This window comes from Spermophilus citellus (genome assembly GCF_964194105.1).
Source record: "Spermophilus citellus genome assembly, chromosome: 3".
NCBI classification, from domain to species: domain Eukaryota; kingdom Metazoa; phylum Chordata; class Mammalia; order Rodentia; family Sciuridae; genus Spermophilus; species Spermophilus citellus.
In genome coordinates this window covers 38,153,752-38,177,043 of record NC_138184.1, presented here as the reverse complement: position 1 = coordinate 38,177,043, position 23,292 = coordinate 38,153,752, and the positions used below count along the sequence as shown (strand labels likewise).

The 23,292-nt window shown below is 37.9% G+C and overlaps 3 protein-coding genes across 6 annotated transcripts in view; 2 read left to right on the top strand and 1 right to left on the bottom strand.

Moving 5' to 3' along the window:
- Positions 1-1,290, top strand: part of UBE2E1 (ubiquitin conjugating enzyme E2 E1) — a 73,531-nt gene extending 72,241 nt beyond the window's left edge. Inside the window, exon 6 of the mRNA XM_081283523.1 lies at positions 530-1,290. Within this exon, the coding sequence (XP_081139649.1) occupies positions 530-627 (98 nt within the window). The 3' untranslated portion in view covers positions 628-1,290. The remainder of the gene's footprint in view (positions 1-529) is intronic.
- Positions 686-16,236, bottom strand: NKIRAS1 (NFKB inhibitor interacting Ras like 1). Of its 3 annotated transcripts, none has more exons than XM_081283524.1 (4): positions 16,083-16,232; positions 8,719-8,829; positions 4,067-4,308; positions 686-3,473 (listed from the first exon to the last, which is right to left on the bottom strand). In XM_081283524.1, the coding sequence occupies exons 2-4, from the start codon at positions 8,810-8,812 to the stop codon at positions 3,231-3,233; spliced, it is 579 nt and encodes a 192-aa protein (XP_081139650.1). In that variant the 5' UTR covers positions 8,813-8,829; positions 16,083-16,232; the 3' UTR covers positions 686-3,230. The 3 variants fall into 3 exon arrangements, with proteins under 3 accessions (XP_081139650.1, XP_081139651.1, XP_081139652.1); XM_081283526.1 differs by having other exon boundaries at positions 3,300-3,469; positions 4,062-4,308; positions 16,083-16,236; XM_081283525.1 differs by lacking the exon at positions 8,719-8,829 and having other exon boundaries at positions 16,083-16,228.
- A 119-nt stretch (positions 16,237-16,355) lies between these two features.
- RPL15 (ribosomal protein L15) lies at positions 16,356-18,869 on the top strand. 2 transcript variants are annotated; one of them, XM_081283519.1, is made up of 4 exons: positions 16,356-16,473; positions 17,138-17,319; positions 17,602-17,738; positions 18,511-18,869. In XM_081283519.1, the coding sequence occupies exons 2-4, from the start codon at positions 17,148-17,150 to the stop codon at positions 18,814-18,816; spliced, it is 615 nt and encodes a 204-aa protein (XP_081139645.1). In that variant the 5' UTR covers positions 16,356-16,473; positions 17,138-17,147; the 3' UTR covers positions 18,817-18,869. The 2 variants fall into 2 exon arrangements, with proteins under 2 accessions (XP_081139645.1, XP_081139646.1); XM_081283520.1 differs by lacking the exon at positions 16,356-16,473 and having other exon boundaries at positions 17,125-17,319.
- The last annotated feature ends 4,423 nt before the right edge of the window (positions 18,870-23,292 follow it).

Here is a 23,292-nt window from a genome sequence, read left to right as displayed (position 1 = left end):
CCACGTAAACCAAAATTTTCTAAAGGTGGGGTTTGTTTTTCTAAGAACTTTCAAAGGAAGCTTTAATCAGTAAAGTTCAATCCTCTTGTTAAAAAATGGAGCAACTGCAGCATTGATACCTCCTAGAAACAAGGTATTTGAACTGACTTTACACACAAAGTGCCCACCCTGAACTCTGGCCATACTGAGTATTGCCTCTCAATTTTGTTACTTAATGATTGCTGAATTGTGATTTTTGTTGAGACTTCATTTCATTTTAAAAGACTTTTTTTTTTTTCCTGGCTAAGCCAAATGTAAGTCCAGGTTTTGACATGACTCTTTCTAGGCAAATAGCAGTGTAGCAATAAATGGTGTTATACTGCAGTAGCCATGGGGACTTCACCATATTCAGGGTGCTATGATGAGTGCCAAAAAACATCTAGAATGTCAAAATTGTGTTTTAGGGTGGGGTTGATCATGAGTTTGTTGTACACTTCTACCTACACGAAGGTGCTATTAATTTAAAATGTTCTACATTTTCTTCTTCCAGCTGACCCTTTGGTGGGAAGTATTGCCACTCAGTATATGACCAACAGAGCAGAACATGACAGAATGGCCAGACAGTGGACCAAGAGATACGCTACATAAATTGGGTTTTCACAATTCTTACATTATTTGTCTGTCACAGAAGAAGAGCTGCTTATGATTTTCAAGGGGTGGGGGAGGGTGGGAGCTGGTAAAGAGTAGGGTATTTCTATAACAGATATTATTCAGTCTTATTTCCTAAGATTTTGTTGTAACTTAAGGTATCTTGCTACAGTAGGCAAAATTGGTAATAGCATCTTTTAAAACTGTTATTAGTTCTGCAATATTAGCTGAAATGTAGTACAGAAAAGAATGTACATTTAGACATTTGGGTTCAATTGCTTATAGTCTAATTTTAAAACAGCTTAATTTTGTACAGGCTACACATATGGCCATTTATGTAAAAGTCCTAAGACTACATACTTTTTGTTTTTAAAAAAAAATTGGAATTTTTTTTCCCTTCTTGAAAGGGAACATTGCTATTTAACAGTTTTTAGACATTGTCATCTCATATATATAAGACACCATGTAGGAAATCAGTAGTTAATGTATTTTATTTTATATGCAAATCTACTTTAAAGGTTTAAATCAGGACTTGTGAAAACCTGTAGTGAAATACCTTAAGCTGTTAAGGTGTGAAATAGGAGTCACTCAGTGGATTGGTTATATGTTGTAGACTTCTTACGTCTGCATTTGTTACTGTGCTAATAAACAATATTAAAACAACCACCCGCCACTGCTGTGTTGATTTACTTTGTTTTGCCTTTTGGTTGTAGGGGTTTTTTTTAATATTTATTTTTTTAGAAGTAGTTGAGCACAATACCTTTATTTTGTTTATTTATTTTTATTTGGTGCTGAGGATCGAACCCCGGGCCTCGCACATGCTAGACGAGCGCTCTACCGCTGAGCCACAATCCCAGCCCCATTTTGGTAGATTCTTTGCTTCTAAAACAATCTACCCAGTGAATCAGTATTGTTTATGTTAGGACTGGTAATAGAGTTAGAGGTGTCTTAGAAAAAATTAAATAATCTAACCCGTCTACATTTCCAATGAACTAACTCTACTGCATCTTTGTAAAAGCATTTCTAATTTGGAGATGCTGTGGATTCTGTTGTGGATAAATTAGTACAGCCACCTTAGAGTTTACTCCAGTAAAATCATCCAGGGGCCAGGGGCCCAAGTTCATTTGAGGATTTAAAAATATGGTTAATTATTAACTTGATGGGTATTAATATAGATCTACATTGTATTCAATAGGAAAAACTATTACAGGGGTGTATGTAAAATACACAGGGAAGAAAGCCAGAAGGTAAGTAACTGAGAGAAGACAAGGAAAGAAAGAATACCTGAATAACTTTTCAGTCCCCTCTCATGTATTTTTTTTTTAATTTTTTTAATATTATTTTTTAGTTCTCAGCGGACACAACATCTTTGTTTGTATGTGGTGCTGAGGATCGAACCCGGGCCCCACGCATGCCAGGCGAGCGCGCTACCACTTGAGCCACATCCCCAGCCCCTCTCATATGTATTTATGTGTAGTAGTCCTTGGCTTGATCTCACCAGCCTGAGCCACCCAAGTTTAATGAAAGTATCTCATTTTAAATGTTAATTATATTCTTTGCTGAATAGCTCATTTCATTTTAAAGTCAGTTAACCACTAACCACCAAATAGCTCATTTCCTACTTCTTATATTAGTTATAATGCTGTCAACTTGCTAAATATAGCCACATTGCTCAATTCTTGCCAAAATCTCTAGCAAACCATAGAACAGTCAATCCTGTTGATCTTTAAGACCACCAATAATCCAGTATTTGCAGGATGTATTTATTACATCTAGCCAACGATTCCTAAAGATACAGTACTACTGTAAAAATGTAAGTACATTTCAAAAGAAAGAAGACCCTCTATATTTGGCTTCTTGACAGGAACCTGGCTCAAGAAGAAAACAAAGGCCTGAATGTGATAAACCTTCTCACAGCTCACAGTGCCTCTCCCTACCACCTAAGGTCATCTTAAAAGAAAAATATGGAGCATACGAAATCACAAGGCTGGGGAAGCAGCTCTATGGTAAAGCACTTGCCTGGCATGTTGAGGCCCCAAGTTTGATCCTTAGTACCACCCACACATAAAATACGCAGACACCTAAACCATGATTTCTGTCCTATTCAGTAAAAATCTCCATAACACAAAATTTTAGCTTATGTTGTGTCCAAATTGTTAATTGTTATTGTTCCAAACTGGGTATGTCAAAAAAATGTTTTCTAACCCTACTCATTAGATTACTTTATTAGTAATGTTTGAACTAAGTTTGTGTGGAGTTATATAGAATGAGTATGACAACTTTTGGAATAGGTTGGGGGGGATTTGTACATGGGTTCATTTGCACACTATCCAAACTTTATTTTACTACTCTGATAGGTGGAACATTCATAAAAACAAAACACGCTAATTTCAGGAACACATTTCAAACAAAAAGACTATATTTCATATCAGGTAACACTAATAAACTTAGTCCAGTAAAATAAAGTGCATTACATTATTTCCTTAGAGGTTTCCTTACCAACCAAGATATATACAAATGGTCTATTTTAAATATCAATCTTCACATACATAGACACTTAAAAGCAGTCACTATTCAAAAAACAATTGTGGAATTACTAATTTTTAGTTCTCAGAGCTAGAGTTCCCTTTGTTTTTCCTCCCAGGCAAAGGAAAGCTGGATTTGCTCTGGGGTTGGGATAGTTTACTGGCTAATAAAGTGAAGGGCTCAATCAGAGTTTTCCGGTCTGTGACAGTCACCTCCCACAGTCTTACTTTCTCGCTTTTTGCCCACTGCTGTGCCACCTCGGCATCCACTTGTCTCTGCTCAGAAAGGTCGATTTTGTTTCCTAATACAACAATTGCTACCTGGATGGAGAAAAATGGATTAAAGAGATTATACTTTGCCAGCCTCAGTTTATAATAAAGAGCACTCTACCATTGAGCCACAACCCCAGTCCCTGGATAGGCACTTCTTATGTGAGTCTTTATAAATCATAGTAAGGCAAATGGATCTTATTTTTAAGTGTAAATAAGTAGAAGCCAATAGTTACTTAAAACCTTGTTTCTTTTCTTTTCTTTTTTTTAAAGATAACTATTATTATTTGGTAAGGACGAAACACGAATGCTTTTTGCTAAGGAGATGATAAGTTGGAGAAAACACTGGTCCCAGCCAACATAAAATGAACCATGTAGTGCTCAAGATATGGTGCTATTAAAATCCAATTTGTCCATGGTAAAACAAGTAAGAAGCAGAAAGTAAAACCTAGTACTGAATGAACTTAGTCCTATAGAAAAACATGAGTTACAATACAATTTAGTGGGTTTTAAATATGTAAATGACCCAAGAAGTCATGTGCTGGGGATCAAACCCAGGGCCTCACATGCTAGGCAAGTGCTCTACCACTGAGGCACAACCCCAGCCCCTCATGTTATGATTTAAATGGTAATTTATACTTAACCTCTTTTTTGTCTTTGAATTTATCAATTTCTTTCTTCAGAAGCTCCACTCTTTGAAAAGATTCCAGGTTATTCACACTGTACACTAGAACAAAGCCATCAGCAAATGAAAAATAATGCTTTGGGAGCTCCACGCCTTCCTGTAGGCCTCTGGTGTCATAAAGATGTAACTGTTCTTTTACTCCCCGATCTGTTTCCACAGAAGCCATGTATACATCTTCCATTGTTTCACAGTCTTCCATTCCTGGGATTAAAAAGAAATTGCTGTTTTTAGATAAACCAGTGTCAGTTATTCAGTATTTTGTTGTCCTTTAAAGGTTTCCTATTTTTGATATATAATAATCACATTTCTACTTTATTAATGACTTCTTGAATAAGTAGCTGTTCATAGTAAATTGACAACATGACTTTTGAAAATATTTCTTCTGGCTTGGGGCAGTGGTGAATGTCTATAATCCCAACAGCTCAGGAGGCTTAGACAAGAAGGTCACAAGTTTGAAGCCAGCCTTAGTGATTTAGCAAAGCCCTAAGCAACTTAGACCCTAACTCAAATAGGTGCTGGGGATGTAGTTTAGAGGTAAAGCACCCTGGGTTAAGTCCTCAATATGTGTGTTATAAGTATCAATTGTAAAAATCAAAAGCATTTACTACCTAGATTGGAAAGTTCAGGTTGATTTAAAAAGCTTCAACTACTAAGTGGCACTTTTTCTTCTCCATCAGAATTAATGACCGGATCTGGAATGAAATTTGCCATTTTCTTTCTTTTTTTTAATTTGTTGATAGACCTTTATTTTATTTATTTATATGCGGTGTTGAGACTCGAACCCAGTGCCTCACACATGGCCAGGCAAGTGCGCTATCACTGAGCCACAACCATAGACTCAGCCCAAATTTGCTATTTTCTATAGAACTCCCCAGGTCTTTTCTTTAAAACTCAAAACTACATGTGTCCAGTCTGTGTCCCAGTACTGGGCCTTTAATCCACAAGTACCTACTGGTCACTTTTATGTGAATGTCCCTCAAGCACTTCAACTAATATTTTTGTCATCATCCTTCCATACCTGTTCCTCCTCCTTTGCTTTCTTCCCTTGATCACTAATTACCAGGATGTCCTCGGTTTTTTATGAGCAAAATCAGAAGGTTACCTCAAACCATCCACTCTGCTGCTAAAATACCTGCTTGATTCCTGCCTCCTATTTCAACTGGATTGCTACCTTCACCTGAAGTACTGGGATAGATCAGTGACCACCTAGTATCTTCCACCTGAACTACTACAAAAGATCAGTGAACACCTAGTAAATACCTCAGACCCTTTGAAGATGCTGCTGAAATGTCAGTCATGTGGACCTTCTCTTAATTATCCCATTTTCCTCCTGCTACTACTGGGCCTTGAACAGGTAATACCATTTTATACTTCAGTCTTTCCATATCCATCCCCTCCAAGTGGACTGTAAACACCTTGAGAATCTAGACTGGTTTATCTTTATAGCTCTGACAATGAACAAACTTACATTCATAGAAGGTCCTTAATACATGTTTGCTGAATGAATGGCCTCATAACTGATAAGCCAATTTCAGTTCTCCTCTTGCCTATGATCTTTTAAAAATGCATTTTACCACTTTGTTCCATGATTGCAGGTTGTTCCATTTTTGCAGGATTTGTCTCTTCAATGAGTCTATAAGTTGCTTAAGTGAAAGGACCCATTCTGTGTATGCTGTAAATAGTTAATAATCCTTTGTTGATATAGGAATTAAGGGAAGAAAATTAACACTTAGAATTTTTATGAGTAGAGCAGAGACATAAGATAGGTATGATTATGGTCCCAATAACCACCTTCATATTTAAATTTCATGTTTAAATATGAGCTATATCCAGAGAAGAACTCGTGGACTAACACACTATACACACACACAAACTGTCACATTTGAAATTCGGTTATGGTTTTTCTAAACAACCTAATACTATAGAATAACTTATTCCAGATGCATTATATGAAATGTTCATCAGCTGTAAATAAAATCTCCATTTTAAAAGGAATAATCATCGAATGATTAGATCATGAGAATACAAGAATTTACTTTCATCAGCCTAACTTTTTAAGGAACATGGCTGGTGTTTAATAAGGGAAAATTCTAAGTTTGATTATATGAACTTGTGTCTGTGTCATCCTGTCATAAATTAAGCTGTCATAGATTAAGTTAATAATTTTAACTGGATTGCTAAGGGCTATTAAGACAAAGTTATTGGGCTTTGATTACAAGGAAATTTAAAAGCAAAACTTTTATCCACCAACAGGAGTTTGGTGGTCCCACTCACATCACCCTCATTAAGCTTAAAACCTCATATTCTGCTACTCTACAGATTAATTGAAGTCTTGACCCTGCCATTAGCTCTCTAGATCTCTTCACTGCTTCAGGCTGCTGAGGAACTACCCCTTCCCACCAACACAAGACTAAGGATGCAATCTCCAGAGAAGGTATAACAGAGGATGCTTAGATTAAGACAAGAGGAGTTGCACAGTGAACACGAGCGGAGGCAATCAAGTGACATACCTGCACATACAGGGCACACATAGTAAATGTTGAACTACTCCTACCTCCACTCTCTTCCCTTTCTCTGCTCCTAAAACTTTGGCAGTCAGGCCTTTACTCTAATGCCGAAGAATGTGACCAGTAAAAAAGGAAAAATTTTAAATGTATTGATATCTAGGGTTTCCCAACAAATGCTCAGTCAGATCCCTTTTGTGAAACTCAAAGTCATGAACCCTGTCCATTTGCTTAGAGCTCCCAGTTAGCTCTGTAGGCCTCCATTCTTTATTAGCAGATAACCAACGTTTACCAGACAACTGAGGAAAACAGACTCAAAAGTCAGAAAAGAAGGGTTGGGACTCAGTGGTAGAGCGCTTGCCTAGCACATGCAGGGTCCTGGGTTCAATCCTCAGCACCACATATAAATCAATAAAGTAAAGGTATTGTGTCCAACTACAATTAAAAAATAAATATTAAAAAAAAAAAAGAGAAAAGAGCACTTTGGAGGAAATGGACTATGCAAAAGAAAACCAAAACACTATCTAACAACAGGGAAACTAGATAGTATAACAGTTCTTATTTCACAGATGCACTAAGAAATAAGAAATAAAAATTCAATGAAAGGACTGGGAAATATGAGGAAATACCACCTAAATTGCAGAAAAAAATATTAAGAAAACCAGAGGATTAGTCTAGAAGGTCCAACATCAATAGAGTTCCATAAAGAGAACAGAAGAGCATCCACAAAATAATTCAGAACTGAAGAATATACACATCATATTGAAAGAAGCCACAATGCCTAGTACAATGGATAAAAACAGACCAGTTTTATGACACATCACTGTAAAATTTCAGAACAGTGGTGTCTTGATCCATTTGTGCCATTACAACTAGATCCCACAGACTAGGTAATTTATAAACAACATAAATATATTTCTCACAGTTCTGGAGGCTGGGACACCCAAGATCAAGGCACTAGCAGGTTTGGTGCCTGGGAAGGCCCCAGTCTCCTCTTCCAAGGTGGTTCCTCATTGCTGCACCCTACAGAGGGGTCAAACACTGTGTGCTTACTTGACAAAAGGGGAAGACAGCACTTCCTTCAAGCCCAAGTTTTTTTATAAAGTTGCTAAATCTCACTTGAGGGCAGAGCTTTCATAGTTCAATCACCTCTTGAAGACCACACCTCTTAATACTGTTGGAAAGGGATTAAGATTCACCATGAATTTTAGAGGGTCACTATCATTCAAACCACAGCAAGTGGGGACACAGTAAGGCTTCAGAAGCTTCCACATACAAAGCATCAAGAATCCTAACAGTTCCCAGGTTCTCAGAAGCAGCACAACATTCTACTTTTTGACTCACATGGTGATTATCCAAACATATGGCTTATAAGTGTGCGTTTAAAAAGTATTCATTTTAGTAAGAGGAGAAAAGATGACACTAGACCAGTAAAGCTTTCAATATTCTGAAAGAGTATTTTCAACCTAGAATTCCATACCCATCAGAATTATAATTCATATGTGAGGGTAAAATACAGATATTTTCAAGCATGCAAAGCCTCAAAAACAGTATCGTTTATATTTTGTCAAAATGGTTAATAAAAGAAATGTGCTCTAAGCTACTTGCCAAAAATAAACACTTTAATACTTTGTCGATCCATATGTACTTATCTCTTACATAAACCTCTTTTGTAATGTCTGTCTGCCTTACCATGACCTCCTTAAAACCAAAAATGATACTTCACCTCTGTAACTCACTGAATGAATAATCCAACTCACAAAATTAAGTCATAGTACAGCAAACAGCTATATCTTCCATTTTTAAAAATCTACAGAATACTCTTGGAAAGCCATATTTCCAGTATGGATCATTCCAATGTATTCTTTCTCTAGACCATCATTTTTTTTAATAAACACATAGAAAACCACATACGTACAAAAGAATATATATTCATATCCACCAGCCATTTCTTACCTGTTTTAACAACCACTGCTAAATTTCAATAAAATCAATATTTTTTCCTCTCCTCTATTCTCTACTTCACTTTGGTGTACCGTCACCCATCTTTAGTTTAGCATAACCAACAAAAACCCTCCAGAGAAAAACTAGAGAAAAATAATCTTACCAATAGTATGATTCCCATAAAGGAGCTGCTCCAAGATTGCGGTTTTCCCCACAGACAACAATCCACAAACTACAACCTTGCATCCCTTTCCCATCTTCTCTCAGGATATCACTGTGAAGAGAATGAAAGCTCTTAAAATTGTGTACTATTGAAGAGCTGGGCACCATGGCACATGCCTGTGATCCCAGTGACTTGGGAGGCTGAGGCCCTAACCAAACTCAGTGAGACCTTGCTCAAAATTAAAAATAAAAAGGGCTAGGGGTGTTGCTCAGTGGTTAAGTGCTCCTAGGTTCAAGCCCTGGTACAATAAAAAAAAAAAAAAGTATACTTTTGAAACCAGTATACTTTTCTTTTAAGGTTGATATTTAATCAGTTTTGTATATATAGGGGAAATTTCAAATATAAAAAAAGGATAAAATAAGGTATATCCTTCCAAACCCCATTCCCTTAGTTTCCTATTTGCCCTCTTAGGGCAATTAGTTTTACAAGTTTCTAACATATCTTCACAGAGATAATCTAGAAATACTGTAAGAATAGATAAAATAGTATGTGGTGGTACATGCCTGTAATCCCAGTGATCTGGGAGGCTAAAACAAAACTAGCCAAGTTATATTGTTACATATACACATATACAAATACCTGAAATGGAATTATGAATTCTATTATGTATAATAATGCATCAAATCAATTACAAAAAAAGACTATTTATTCATCAATATTTACCTGAGAAAATAAACATTTAAGTAAAAATTTAAGAAAGCATGAAGACAAATTTTTCGATAGAAAATGGATGGACTTAAGACTATTAATGTTACCATGATCTTTTCTCAAGAATGTGAAGAATTGGATTTTTGTAGCCTAGTATAGTCATACTTCTTTTTGAGGAATAGACCATGAGAGAAAAATTGCCCAGGCATTTTAAACTAGAAAAAGAAAAATTCCTCTCTCCTAGCTTCCCAACTTATTTGCAAGGAAGAGCAAGGCCAAATTCCCTCAGGGCTTTGTTTTCCAGAAGGCAAAGGACTAGACGCCAAGGCATAAAGGAAAAAGACGTATTAAATATTATAATCTGATTCGATTTTTGCCATCGCACAACATCTCCTTTCCTCTCAATTCTCTTCTTTATCTACAAGCCCCTGGCTAAAAGGGATGCTACAACTTCCTGTAGTCAGTCAGAAACAACTATAACAAAAGGGATTCTGAGCATCCTTCTGTGCTCATGTGCTCACTGGACTATTAACCAAAAACCCAATGCAGAACACATTTTAATGGACGCAGAACAGTAACACCTTTGTATCCATGTGTGTCCCACAACACAATTTTTTTCCAACTCTGACAGCATTAAAGAAAAAAATGAACTTTCTTTTCTCAGGTTTCATCAAGTTATTTGTACTTGTTCAAAGTAATTTTTTAGGACCCAAATTACCCACAAGTCACCACTACTTCAGCACAGTAATAACACGATACTCATTTCCAGAGCAGTGCATTGTACTTTATCAGAGAAAAATTACTATCCCTTCTATGATGTAACCATTATTTCTTGGGTGACAAACCCAGCAAATAATCCTTCTAGGTCTTCCAAGAATATATATTACTTGCTCCCATGAATATATATTCTTTTAAGAGACTATCTTTTCTTTGTACTGTCAATCAACATAACTACAATACAAAAATCCTCAGCCTTTATAAGGCAAAATTTTATGTGCCATTGATCATCTATAATGTTATCTCTCATGTCTGCAACTATGGCCTATTTTAGAGTCTTCTACACATAACTCTGTATATATAATTAATGTCACCTTATCATAGGATTCTACTCTTTCTGCATATTGTGATTTCTCTACATTATGATACCACTGAGCCTTTCTTTTAAACAGCTTTTTAAAAAAAATATTTATTTTTTAGCTATAGTTGGACACAATATCTTTATTTTATTTATCTTTATGTGGTGCTGAGGATCGAACCTAAGACCTCACACATGCTAGGCGAGCGCTCTACCACTGAGCCACAATCCCAGCCCCTTAAACATCTTTTTAATAGCTAAAATTTAAAGGAAGCTGCCATCTAGCCATGTAAGAAGAATTTAAAAAAGAAATTAATATACCAGAGGATAAAAAAATAATGGCAGTGTAATACAATTCTATAAGAAAAGGTTGTTGCTGGAATCTAAATTCTAGATTTTATATTGTTAATTCCTTTCCTCTGAAAATGTTGGAACCAGTAGAATTTCTAAATACCAATCCCTTCCTCCCTCCTCTTTGTTTAATTTTTGGGGAAAAAAATGCCCCTTTGCCATGTCATACTATTCCAAAATACTCAACTGTTTTAAAAAAGGGAGGTGCATACATGAGCCAAGAGAGGTACGCTTAGCTATAAGTAAAAACACCCTAAGATTAATAGGAACAAGCCATCTGTTAAAGAGGGGTAAATACAAGCAATGGGGACTATAGCCAACTGAAAAATGTTGAAAGCAACAGAATTCTAAGAAATTTGGAAATCAAATACTGTATTTCTAAGAGTCTTAGAAAGTGGTCTTAAAATGTTTTAAAAGTATTATACTATGTTGGGCATAGTTGAACACTCTGGTAATCCCAGTGATTTTGGAGGCTGAGGCAGGAGGATTTCAAATTTAAGGCTAGCCTCAGAAAGTTAATAAATGAAAATAAAAATAAAAAATGAAAATGAAAAAGGACTGGAGACTTAGATCAGTGGTAAAGCACCCCTGGGGTTCAATCCCAGTACAAAAGAAAAAAAGAGTAGTACACAATTATATTTTAGATTGCTCACTGATACTAGGATTAACAGATAAAGCTTGTTAAAAATGTGTTTTTGGGGGCTGGGATTGTGGCTCAGTGGTAGAGCGCTCCCCTAGCATGGGCGGGACCACATAAAAATAAAGGCATTGTGTTGTGTCCATCTACAAAAAGAGAGATTCTTCTCTCTCTTAAAAAAGAGTGTGGTTTTTGTTAAAAATATATATTGTATTGATGCATTTAAGTACAATATTAGTGTTTACTTTGCTACTACTAGAGAAGATTTCATCAAGGGCAAACAGTAAAAGCAACTGAAAGGAGGTGGCTCTACAAAGACCAGCTATGACACAGGTGTGATGATATGTATCTACTGCGCCAGCTACATGGGAGACAGGCCAGAGGATCACTTGAGCCCATGAGTTTTAGATCACCCTGGGCAACAAAGAGAGACTCCATCTCAAAAAAACAATAACAAATATAAAAAAGTTTTTTTATAATATTAATTTTTTTTTAGAAGTAGTTGGACACAATTCCTTAATTTTATTTATTTTTATGTGGTGCTGAGGATTGAATGGCCAGCGCGTGCTAAACAAGCGCTGTACCGCTGAGCCACAACCCCAGCCCTAAACAAAGTTTATTTAAGATTTTTTTTTAAGGAAGGAAAGAAAAATGAAGGAATAAAACAGAAGAAATCTACTTAAATATTTTATACTATCAAAAGGAAAGCAGATGAAAAAATAAGTGTTATCAATCAAACATGGTTGTAAATATCCTAGGTTCCTAGTTATCTTCCAAATGGGGAAAAAAAAAAAAACACTACCAAAAAGCAGATAATTAGTGACCTATTACATCAATTAAAATGAATGAATTTCTTATACATTAAGTATTTTTAAGGTGTTATGGTATAACCTATAACAGAAAAATGTTTGAAAATCTGTACCATTTTCATTATTTTCAAAACTTCTCAAGGGCTAGAAAAGGCAGACACCACCTCCTTAACTATCTATGGCATGGAAAATCTCCCCAGGGTAAAAACCTTAAATTTTCAAGTGGGTGGGTGGATGGGTGTGTGTATGTGAAGGGGTTCTAATTCAAAATTTGTGAATTTCTCTACATGGAAATAAAGATGATTTTCTAAATATCCAAAAAAGTATGAATTATTAAAGATCTAATATAACATTCTAAATAAATAACATTAAAATGTAGATAAATAAGTATATTTCATAAACAATATGTATATAATTTCCTCCCAAATACAGAAACGATCACCTGTAGAACCCTGAATGGGTAATGAGTGGGATAGATCCTGAGAGTGGCCAAGCCTCTTAAATGTAGTTTCAAGAGTTTGGAGGTTCCAGAGTAGATGGAAGACCATTAGGTTCCCTTCAGTGTTGTGATGCTATAATAGGGGAAACTGCTTATCCAGAATGTGCATCAACACTAAAGTTAATACAGAAAAAAAATACCAGAAGTTTTAACTACTTAGTACAGTCCTTACCTAAAAAACTGCTGAACATAAAATTCAATCTGTGACCATTAAACTTCATCTGACAAATATGACTAAGAGTACATGCTTTACAGGCAAAATCCAATGTCATCTTTAATGCATATTGCTTTCCAGACAAATCAATAATGTTGCTAGAGAATAAACACATGACTCAGTCCATTCCTATGGAAAACACTGAGCTTTGTCAACATTCATTCTCTTTGAAGAGCCATCAGAAACAGCTCCTTCAAATTACCAATGTTTGTTCTTCTGCATGAAGGGATCTTTCTAGTTTTATAAGTTTAACACAACTTCTCTATGCAACTAGAAAAATAATACTGAAGCACAATATCATAGTAGAGATGTTATAAATCTTTAAAAAAGCATAAAACTTATACACTGTGTATTTTCTTGTTTAAACATTATGTATGGCATGAAATACTTTTATTCATGTGTTTTACATACATATTCAAAGAGTTTTATAAATAATATTTACTTAGTAAAATATATAAACAGATTCCAGCTCTCAATTCACTTAACAAATACTTATTAAGGGATGAACGAAAGGGCAAAACCAGAAAAGATCACTGTGGTTAGGAATCTTGAAATCAATTGGAAATACAAATCCTATTAAACTGATAATTGAGGAATTGCAAATTGAAAAATAAAATTACAAAATCAATTGATAAATTAGCAGAGATTATTCACATTGTCTGATTCATCTTTCAAATGATTCATCCAACCTGGTAGTGAACCATTCTCAACTCATTTCTTTCATACTCCACATCTGATTCATCAGTAAATCCTACCTATTCCTTAGAAATACAGCCAGAGTTACATTTATGACCACCTCCATTACTACCAAAGTGGCACCATCTTTTCTCACTTGGTCTAAGGATATCCCTAACCTCATCCCCAAAACCTATAAGTACTTTTTTTTTTTTTTTTAAAGAGAGAGTGAGAGAGGAGAGGGAGAGAGAGAGAGAGAATTTTTTTAATATTTATTTCTTAGTTCTCGGCGGACACAACATCTTTGTTGGTATGTGGTGCTGAGGATCGAACCCGGGCCGCACGCATGCCAGGCGAGCGCGCTACCGCTTGAGCCACATCCCCAGCCCCAACCTATAAGTACTTTATCTAGTAAAAGGAATTTTGCAGGTCTGATTGAATCAAAAATCTTGAGACCATCTTTATAACAGGAGTGTCCTAGAAGGGAGGAGGAGGAGTGATTGAAAGGTTCACGAAGCAGTCAGGTGCCAAGTAAAGAAGGCAGCCCTCTAGAAGCTGAATTCTCCAGATGCTGTGCCTCCAGAAAGAACACAGCCCTACAGATCCCTGATGTTAACCTAGTCTTATTTCTGACTATAAAATTAACTACACTGATAAATTTGTTATTGAGTCAGTAAATTTGTTCTAACTGGTTACAGTAACATTGGGAAATACACTCTCCTAATTAGTCTGCTTCCATCTTCTCTTTCCTTTTAGCCTCAAAGCAGCAATCCAAGTTATTCTTTTAAAATGTAAACCATGTGCTCAAATGTTCCAATCTACAGCTATGTGGAATCTAAGGTTCATATAAAAACCACCTCTGTGACATCCTATCCCTCTTTCTCCTAGGGCTGATTCCAGCTACATTGCTTCCTTGCTATTCCTCTCTTAGTCCTGGCATGCTTCATTTTAGCCTTATCACTTTTCCCTCTACCTGAATCAGTGCCGCCTACTCAGCTCTTTATCTTGAGGGTGGTAGTGGTGATGTTACTTTAGATGCTGTGGACTGACCCCACCTCATGCTACATGCTAAGCTCACACTACCTCTTGGGTTATGTCCCCGGACTTGAGGTGTATTCTTAAATGTTAACCTTCAAGAAAACTTATCCTGAACATTCCATCCAAAATTGCAACCTCCACCAAGTATGCTAAAAGGATAATCTCGTGAGGCCTTTAACTGGGAGATAGCATCTCCCTCTAAGCCCCAGGGAGTCCCTGGCACAATCAGCCCAGACCTGGAGCCTACTAGGCAGGCTGCCCTTTCTTCATGGTAATCAGGGCTCAGGCCCATAGGTGGAAGGTGCTGACAGAAGACAGCCTAGATCTCATGCTGTTGTTGCAGCAACCTTCACCTCAACACCCCTTCCACTTTCCTTGATGTTTTTCCTTAGTATTTATAAAACATCAAACATAATGCATAGCTTATTTATGTTCATTTGTTTCCAAGAAGACTAGAATTTTTTCATTGTTCACTGCTATATCTCAACAGATGGGGCACTGCCTGGATATATATTAGGCATTCAGTAATTATTTGTTGAATGAATAAACATACCAGGGGAGCGCTCTTACAATGGTAAAACTGTGGGGTTTTTTTTTTTTTTGTTTTGTTTTGTTTTTAAAGAAAAACATGAAGTAGGTAAAAGAGATAACCAAAAATCACTATTTACAAGGTAAAGATGGTTTTCTAGCCACGCATAAACATGATAGTTGGAAAGGATTTGAAACCACAAGTTTTATCAAAAATTAAAATATTCTGGAGACGCAAAAAAGCCAGCAAACTGTATTTCTCAATAAAGAATGCAACACAGGGGCTGGGGCTCAGTGATAGAGCGCTCACCTGGAACGCGTGGGACACTGGGTTCAATCCTCAGCACCACATAAAAATAAAGGTATTGTGTCCACCTAAAACTAAAAATATATTAGAAATTTAAAAAAAAAAAACGCAACACAAAATGCCAGCATTTTTCTAGGCATTTCTTCCCAAAACACTCGCACCTGCTAAACAGGTCTTGGCAAAAAAATATTTTGCTTTTCTAAAAAACTGGGGTTCTGACGTTAGCAAACCTGGGATCTAATCCATATACAGGAAAAGCACGGAAATGAAAAGGGTCAAGCTGCCAGCATCCACTGCCTCCGCACCGCTCGAGTCGGGCCTGCAGAAGCTTCCATCGGAATTGAGAAGAAGGGACGTAGCAGCGGCCCAACCTGCGAAGATCCAGCTCCAGAAAGGCCTTTTTTTGGGGTGAAGAAGAGTCGGGGCCCAAATTTCTGCGCCCATTCTGGAGAGTGGGGCGGGGAGCCAGCGCCGTTTGGGGGGATCGGCCGCGGCTCAAGAACCCGTGGCGCGCGAAACAAACCTGTCCTCCAGCAGACCCTGAAGGCAGCAGCGAGGCTCCTCGGCTGCTCGCAGCCACCGGCTCTATAGCACCGCCTCCAACTAGCCGCCTAGCGGGGCCGGCTGATGGAGACCGACGCTCGCAGTCCAGCCAAGACTCCAATTCTCTCAGCCTCCCGCAGCCCCTGCCTCTGCAGGCTGGAATCCTTCAGAGCAGGGGGGCGGGACAACAGGAGACGGTGCCCAATCGCGGCCGAATTCCGCCCACCGGCTTGAGGCTGGAACTACATATCCCATGAGGCTGTGGGCGGCCTCAACGCTCCACCGGAAAGGGGCTCTCAGAAGAGGGGGAGGAGCCTAAAAGGGATTGTGGGAGAAAGGCTTCTTCCTTTCGGTTTGGCGGCAGCCATCAGGTAAGCTGGGTGAGAGATCTTAGGTTTTCTATCCGCGGCTAATCGCCCTGTGCCTCAGCCATCCGGGCTTGAAGACCTTGCGCCCTCGGAGCTCCTCCTGCCTCTTGTGCGGCGAGAGTCCAATTAGGATGCTGGGCTGCGAGGGCATGGAGAGGTGTTCCCCTTAGCGGGGTGGGGGAAGACGCGATGGCGGCGCAAATTGGAGCTGGGCCGGGAGCCTGAAGAAGGCGTGGGGCTGAGGGGAGGGAGGCTCGGCCTCGAGCGTTCTTAAGCGAGGCCGACTGATTGGGGAGGGTAAGTGCATTTTTCCTTAAGAGTTAACTTCAGGCGTCAGTAGAACCATTCATTTACTGTGGTGTCAGCGACATCACATTGCGGGCTGGGCCCTTGGGGACACGCCGCCTGCCGTAGCTAGTTGCCCCTCTGTGCCCAACCAAGTCTGTCCATTCATCCAACGAAAATAAAGCCGAGTGCTCCCCCGCGCTTTTCGTGCCGCAACGCGGCCTTAGAGGTGGGGTTTAGGCTAGCTGTCGCCTGCAGATGGTGCAGAGCCATTTTCATTCCCAGCGGTTCCCTTGTGTTGGTGGGGAACTAAGATGGACGGGCGAGATCTCATTGTACTTTTAGCGGCTGCTGTCTTTTAATGCCCAGTTACATCTCGAAGGTAAGCCAAGATGGGCGCGTACAAGTATATCCAGGAGCTATGGAGGAAGAAGCAGTCGGATGTGATGCGCTTTCTTCTGCGGGTCCGCTGCTGGCAATACCGCCAGCTCTCGGCGCTCCACAGGGCTCCCCGCCCCACTCGGCCGGATAAAGCGCGCAGACTGGGATACAAGGCCAAGCAAGGTGCGTGTTAAATTTGCTACTCGCAACAGTTAGAAACCTGTGGTTAGGAATACACTGTTGCCCTATTGTCTTCCTTCGGAGTGCTTTGGCGAAATCAATTTGCTAGCACCTTCCGCAATTAAACTGGTTAAGTTATGGTGCACTTTGTCTGGAGTGGCAACTGTGCAGAAGATGACAAATCTGTATCTAGGATTAAAAATAATCTTCTGTGTGATTAACAGTGTTTTAAAACACTGAAGGTTTTTTTTTTTTTTAAATAACCTGCTCTTCTTGTGTGTATAGGTTATGTCATATACAGGATTCGTGTGCGCCGTGGTGGCCGCAAACGCCCAGTTCCTAAGGGTGCCACCTATGGCAAGCCTGTCCATCATGGTGTTAACCAGCTAAAGTTTGCGCGAAGCCTTCAGTCTGTTGCTGAGGTAAATGGGTTTGAGTTGACACTTATTTTTTCTATTAGAGATGGTAGGCAAGAAATATTTGAGCAACTTTTCTGATTGTACCTAGGGAATCTATTGTGTATAAGATGAGGTCTTTACCAATCTTGGAAATTAGGAGTTACTGTCAAAAACTGTCAGTTTTTGTTAATAATCTATGCTTACATAATTAATGAACTTGTGAAACTTAAGCTTTCAAAAGGGCAGTAAACTTTGTTTACTGAGGGGGTTGCATTTATGTTGCTAATCATCTGGTCTGTTGCTGTTTTTCTTCAGAGTTATACTCTTGTAGGGGTTTGCAAATTGTAAGCCTTTCTCCATAAGGTTAAATTTTTTTAAAGAAGAGATAAATACGCAGAAGAAATTCAAGACTTGTAGAAATTTTGCTGAATTGAGGCTGGGGGATATAGCTCAGTGGTAGAAAGTTTGTCCAGCATGTGTGAAAAGTAAGTTTGATCCCCAACACTGCAAAAAAAAAAAAGATTCAAATATCCTAAACTTATGTTTGTTATCTAAGTATTAATGTTAGTGCCTTAAACAGAGAGTAATAGCAAAAGTGTATTTGTGTTTTAGCAAGTCTACTTTATTTCATGTTCGTGGTGCCAGCCTCTTGGGGGAAGATGCCTAGTAAATAATTGATTAATTACACAAAAAGCTTCAGTCATTTGTCTAGTAACCTAGAGGTAAGAGTTAGAATTCTAACTTGCTACCCTAAGCAAAGCAGGAGGCTTACCTTGGGCCTTTTTTCCTATTACAGGAGCGAGCTGGACGCCACTGTGGGGCTCTGAGAGTCCTGAATTCTTATTGGGTTGGTGAAGATTCCACATATAAATTCTTTGAGGTTATCCTCATTGATCCATTCCATAAAGCTATCAGAAGAAATCCTGACACTCAGTGGATCACTAAACCAGTCCACAAGCACAGGGAGATGCGCGGCCTAACATCTGCAGGCCGGAAGAGTCGTGGCCTTGGAAAGGGCCACAAGTTCCACCACACTATTGGTGGTTCTCGCCGTGCAGCTTGGAGAAGGCGCAATACTCTCCAGCTCCACCGTTATCGCTAATATAAGTATGATGTTTGTAAAGTTCATACCTAATAAACAATTTAGGACAGTCATGTCTGCTTAAAGGTGTTATTTGTCTGTTAAAACTAGTCTGCAGATTATTTCATGAATGCTTTGTCAAATTATGGAAGTTAAAGTGCAATAATGTTTGAAGACAATAAGTGATGGTGTATCTTGTTTCTAATAAGATAAACTTTCTGTCTTGCTTTATCTTATTAGGGAGTTATATGTCAGTGTTTAAAATATGCTATGTGGTATAATAGGTGTCAAATTCTTTAAAAAGAGGGGTGCTGGAACTAGCCCTATAGATTTGTTTTGGTGCATGTGACAAGACCTACAACTTCATTGGGATGATGTAATGCTCCACTAGTGGTTGGGCTTTTTGGAGTGTGGCAGTTCAAACTTTAGATTTTGATTAAGATGGGAGGAGGATATCCTAATCCTATAACATGGTTATGTGCATTCAATTTTAAAGCCCACATTTTAAAATTTAACTCAGTGTTTCATTTGTGTAATTGCTGCTTCTGAGAGGGGAAAAGCTTCCCAAATGCAGTCAAACTTTCAGAGGAATAAATCTGTTAGAAAATTAAAAGAATCTTAGAAATTAAAAAAAAAATCTAGGCTAAACAAAATTGCAAAAGTCTTCACCACGTCCTATAAGTTCACATAAAGAGTAAAATCTGGTTTAATAATGTGGCTTGGTGGATCCAGCATTTTGAACTTGTTGCAACAGTTTTCTGTGACATTTACATCAGTGTATTTTTGAAACAGATTCGAGTATTCATTGTTTAACTTAAGATTTGTAGGCTAGGGTGGGTAGCTGGTGAATCGGTGGCTTTTGCTAAGTATTTGCAAGATTAGAAAAAAGTCCTGATCAAGACTTTTAAAGTACATAATGCCAGTTTGAAACCATATTGAATCCTCAAGCCACATGTGCAAATGTATATCTGGCTATTTAAAAGCACTTATTTGCTCAGTCAAGTCACCAGGAACTCAGACAAGGGTACTTAAAAAGTTGTTACCTGCGTAACTTTATGTTGTGTGTCTATTTTTCTCATTCCTGGTGAAGCAATCCCCCAAATCTTTGAGTTGGTCCATCAATTAAGTATATTACCACATTGTTTCATTTCTGTTAATCTTTTCCTGTAGATTAGGCTGCTCTTTCCTAGGGTGAAGTTGAATGTGGAGGAATTGCCCCTTAGTCTTCAAATTCTGGGTTTGCTGACATTATAGGTGTTTCAATTTTAAAATCTAATTGATGCCCTTCTTGAACTGATTTTTCTTAAGCAATTTCAAGTCAATTGATTTCCAGGAAATAATCTGAAGCCGGCTCATAAAGCCTTGAGAATCAAATTCCTTTTTACCCAACAAAACAAAAAGCCCAAACATTTTCATTGTGTGTAGAAGTTGTTCAACTAAAGGAATAAATGACTATTAAACAAGTGAACCTTCTGTTATCTTTTGTCATCTAGTACAAATGCTGTGCTTTAAGGTAAACCAAATAACCTACAAAAATAGTGGTGAATAATGGTAGGATTAACATTTTGAGGGAGAAAATGTAGTGCTTGATGCTTAAGAGTTCTCTTGATTCTTAAATTAACTGTAAATTAGAAAAATGAAAAACTGTTCTTTATGCTAATTTAGAAAGGAGAAGGGTTCTGGTAGGTTAAAGGTCAGTGTCCCCTGTCTACAAAAATCTCTTAGCCTTGTTGATGGCTATCCTATAATTTTATCTCCACAATAGTTAAATGAATCCTGTTAATCATGACACCTTTGCTGGAAACCAAGTCCTTTCAATGGCCTCTATGTCCTTTACACCGTAATATATGATCACAGCCTGTTGTCATTGGATCTCATCCCAGCCTCAGTTTCTTAAAATAATTTCACTATAATGTCTGATGGGAAAACTCAAAGACATTAAATGTCATTTTATTAATTACTTCCTGATTGCTCCATGAGCTCTTCTGATTTGCTTTAATATTTGCATATAAGCAAAGTTGACAATTCCAGGTATTTAAATCCATTCTTGGTGCTTATCTGGGTGGCTCAACCTGTAAGCAGCAGCGGGAGTTCAGAGCCAGCCTTAGCAACTTAGCAAGACCCTGTCTCAAAAAATAAAATGGCTGGGCATGTGATGCAGTGATTAAGTGCTCCTGGGTTCAATCCCTGGTAACCCTCAAAAAAAAAAAAAAAAAAAAAAAACTTTGTTTCTCACAACCCCACAATATATAAGTATTGACTTTTTTCTTGCATACTGGGGATTGAAACCCGGGGCACTCTGCCACTGAGCTACATTCTCAGCTCTATTTTTTTAAGACTTGCTAAGTTCCTTAGGGTTTCACTAAATTGCAGAAGCTGGCTTCAAATTTGCAATCCTGTCTCAGCCTCCCATGTAGCTGGGATTGATTTTTTTTTTTTTTTAACCAAGGAGAAAGCACACAAATATTAAGCAACTTGCTCAATGTTACACAGTAGTAGTCTGAATTCAAATTCTATAAACAAAGCCCAGTGTAGTGGTATACACCTGTAGTCTAGTGACTGGGTAGTCTGAAAGGATCACAATTTCAAGGCCAGCCTCAGCAAATTAGCAAGATCCTAAGCAATTTAGGGAGACCTGCCTCAAGATTAAAAAAAAAAAAAACGGGGCTGGAGATGTAGGTCAGTGGCAGAGTGCCCCCTAGGTTTAATCCCCAGTTCCAAAAACCAAAAGAAATTGATTAGATAATGCATTAAATTAAAAATTCAAAAGATACAATAGACTCTATAGAAGAAAGTCCCAGTTACTTTCCCTGAAGGCAACTGATGGGGTGAGTTTCTTGGATTTTTAATTGGAGATACTTTCACAAATGTACAAAAAATACAAATGTTTCTTTTACCCAAACAGTAGGATATTATACATACTGTATTGTATTTAATTAGTTATCTCTGAGCTTATTCTGTATTCATAAAGAACTTCTTTCTATGACTGCATGATATTCCATCATATGGATATAACAATTTAATGTAATTCCTACTGATGACCATTAAGATTTTTTTCCAACGTGTTATTACAAAAAAAGAGTTTCAAATTTTTTTTTTTTTTTTTTTTTTTTGGTGGTGCTGGGGATCGAACCCAGGGTCTTAAGCATTCAAGGTAAGCACTCTACCAACTGAGCTATATCCCAGCCCCAGGAGTTAAAAATTTTAGGTGTATGTAAATTTTTTTTAAATATTTTTATTTTGAGACAGGGTTTCCCTAAGATACTTAGGGCCTTGCCAAGTTACTGAGGCTGGCTTTGAACTTGCAATCCTCCTGTCTCAGCCTCCTGAGCCACTGAGATTTCAGGCATGTGCCACCTTACCTGACAGATGTATTTAAATGTTGATAGATCTTGCCAAATTGTCTTCTATAGAGGTTATACCAATTTATATCCCCACGAGCAGTGTAGGAGAGGATTTTTTTTTTACTCCTATCCTTGTCAACATGTTATCAAATTTTTGAATCTCTGCCAGTCTATTAGAGAAAAATGATGTTACCTACTTTTGTTTTGCACTTCTGAGTGTGGCAGAGACAAAACTATATGCATAGCATAGATTTTTTTCCCTGGACATAACAGCTTTGTTTCCCAAGGTGTCATACATTTAGATAGGGGTCATATCACATTCTTGCCAATAAAATGGGAGCGAAAGTAGCATATTACTTCCCCTCCAAAGCTCTCAAGAGTTGGTTTATCTCCACACTTCCCACAACTTTGGAGGAGGCCAGTGATCCAGACAGTATAGATGAAGAAAGCTACTTAACCCCTATCAAATGCACGAATGAGAAGATATGACTGTGCTAAGCTATTGTGTTAGCTGTTTTGTTCATATGGCAGCATTGCCTAGCTCAATCCTGACTGATAAAGTTGGGCATCAACATCTTAAAAGAATTTATTAGTCTTTTTTATGAATCTGTTCACCGGGACCTTTTGTTATCTCTATTTTCCATCAGTGAATGAATTCTTCTCCCCTTAAGCATCATGCTATATTCTAACTGCTAGCTCATTTCTGCTATGCGTCATCATTTTTCTGCTTAAAAGATTCTTAAAATAAAAAAATTTCAGCTGCTCGTTTTAGTCTTTTTTTCCCTCCCAGTGCTGGAAATTGAACCCAGGGCCTTGAACAGTCTAGGCAAGTGCTCTGTGTCTGAGCTACATCCCCAATCTCAGGTTATCTTTTTAATTCTAATCCCTGATTCTATCTCTAACTTTGAAATTCCTAAACCAAATTAGTAGGTATATTGTATCAGTCAGGCTAACTAGATCTGGCTACAACTCTCAAATCTCAGTGGCTTAAATTAATAAAGATTTGTTTCTTGTTCATATTACTTTTTTTTTTTAATTTTAATATTTATTTATTTATTTTAGTTTTCAGCGGACACAACATCTTTGTTTGTATGTGGTGCTGAGGATCGAACCCGGGCTGCACGCATGCCAGGCGAGCGCGCTACCGCTTGAG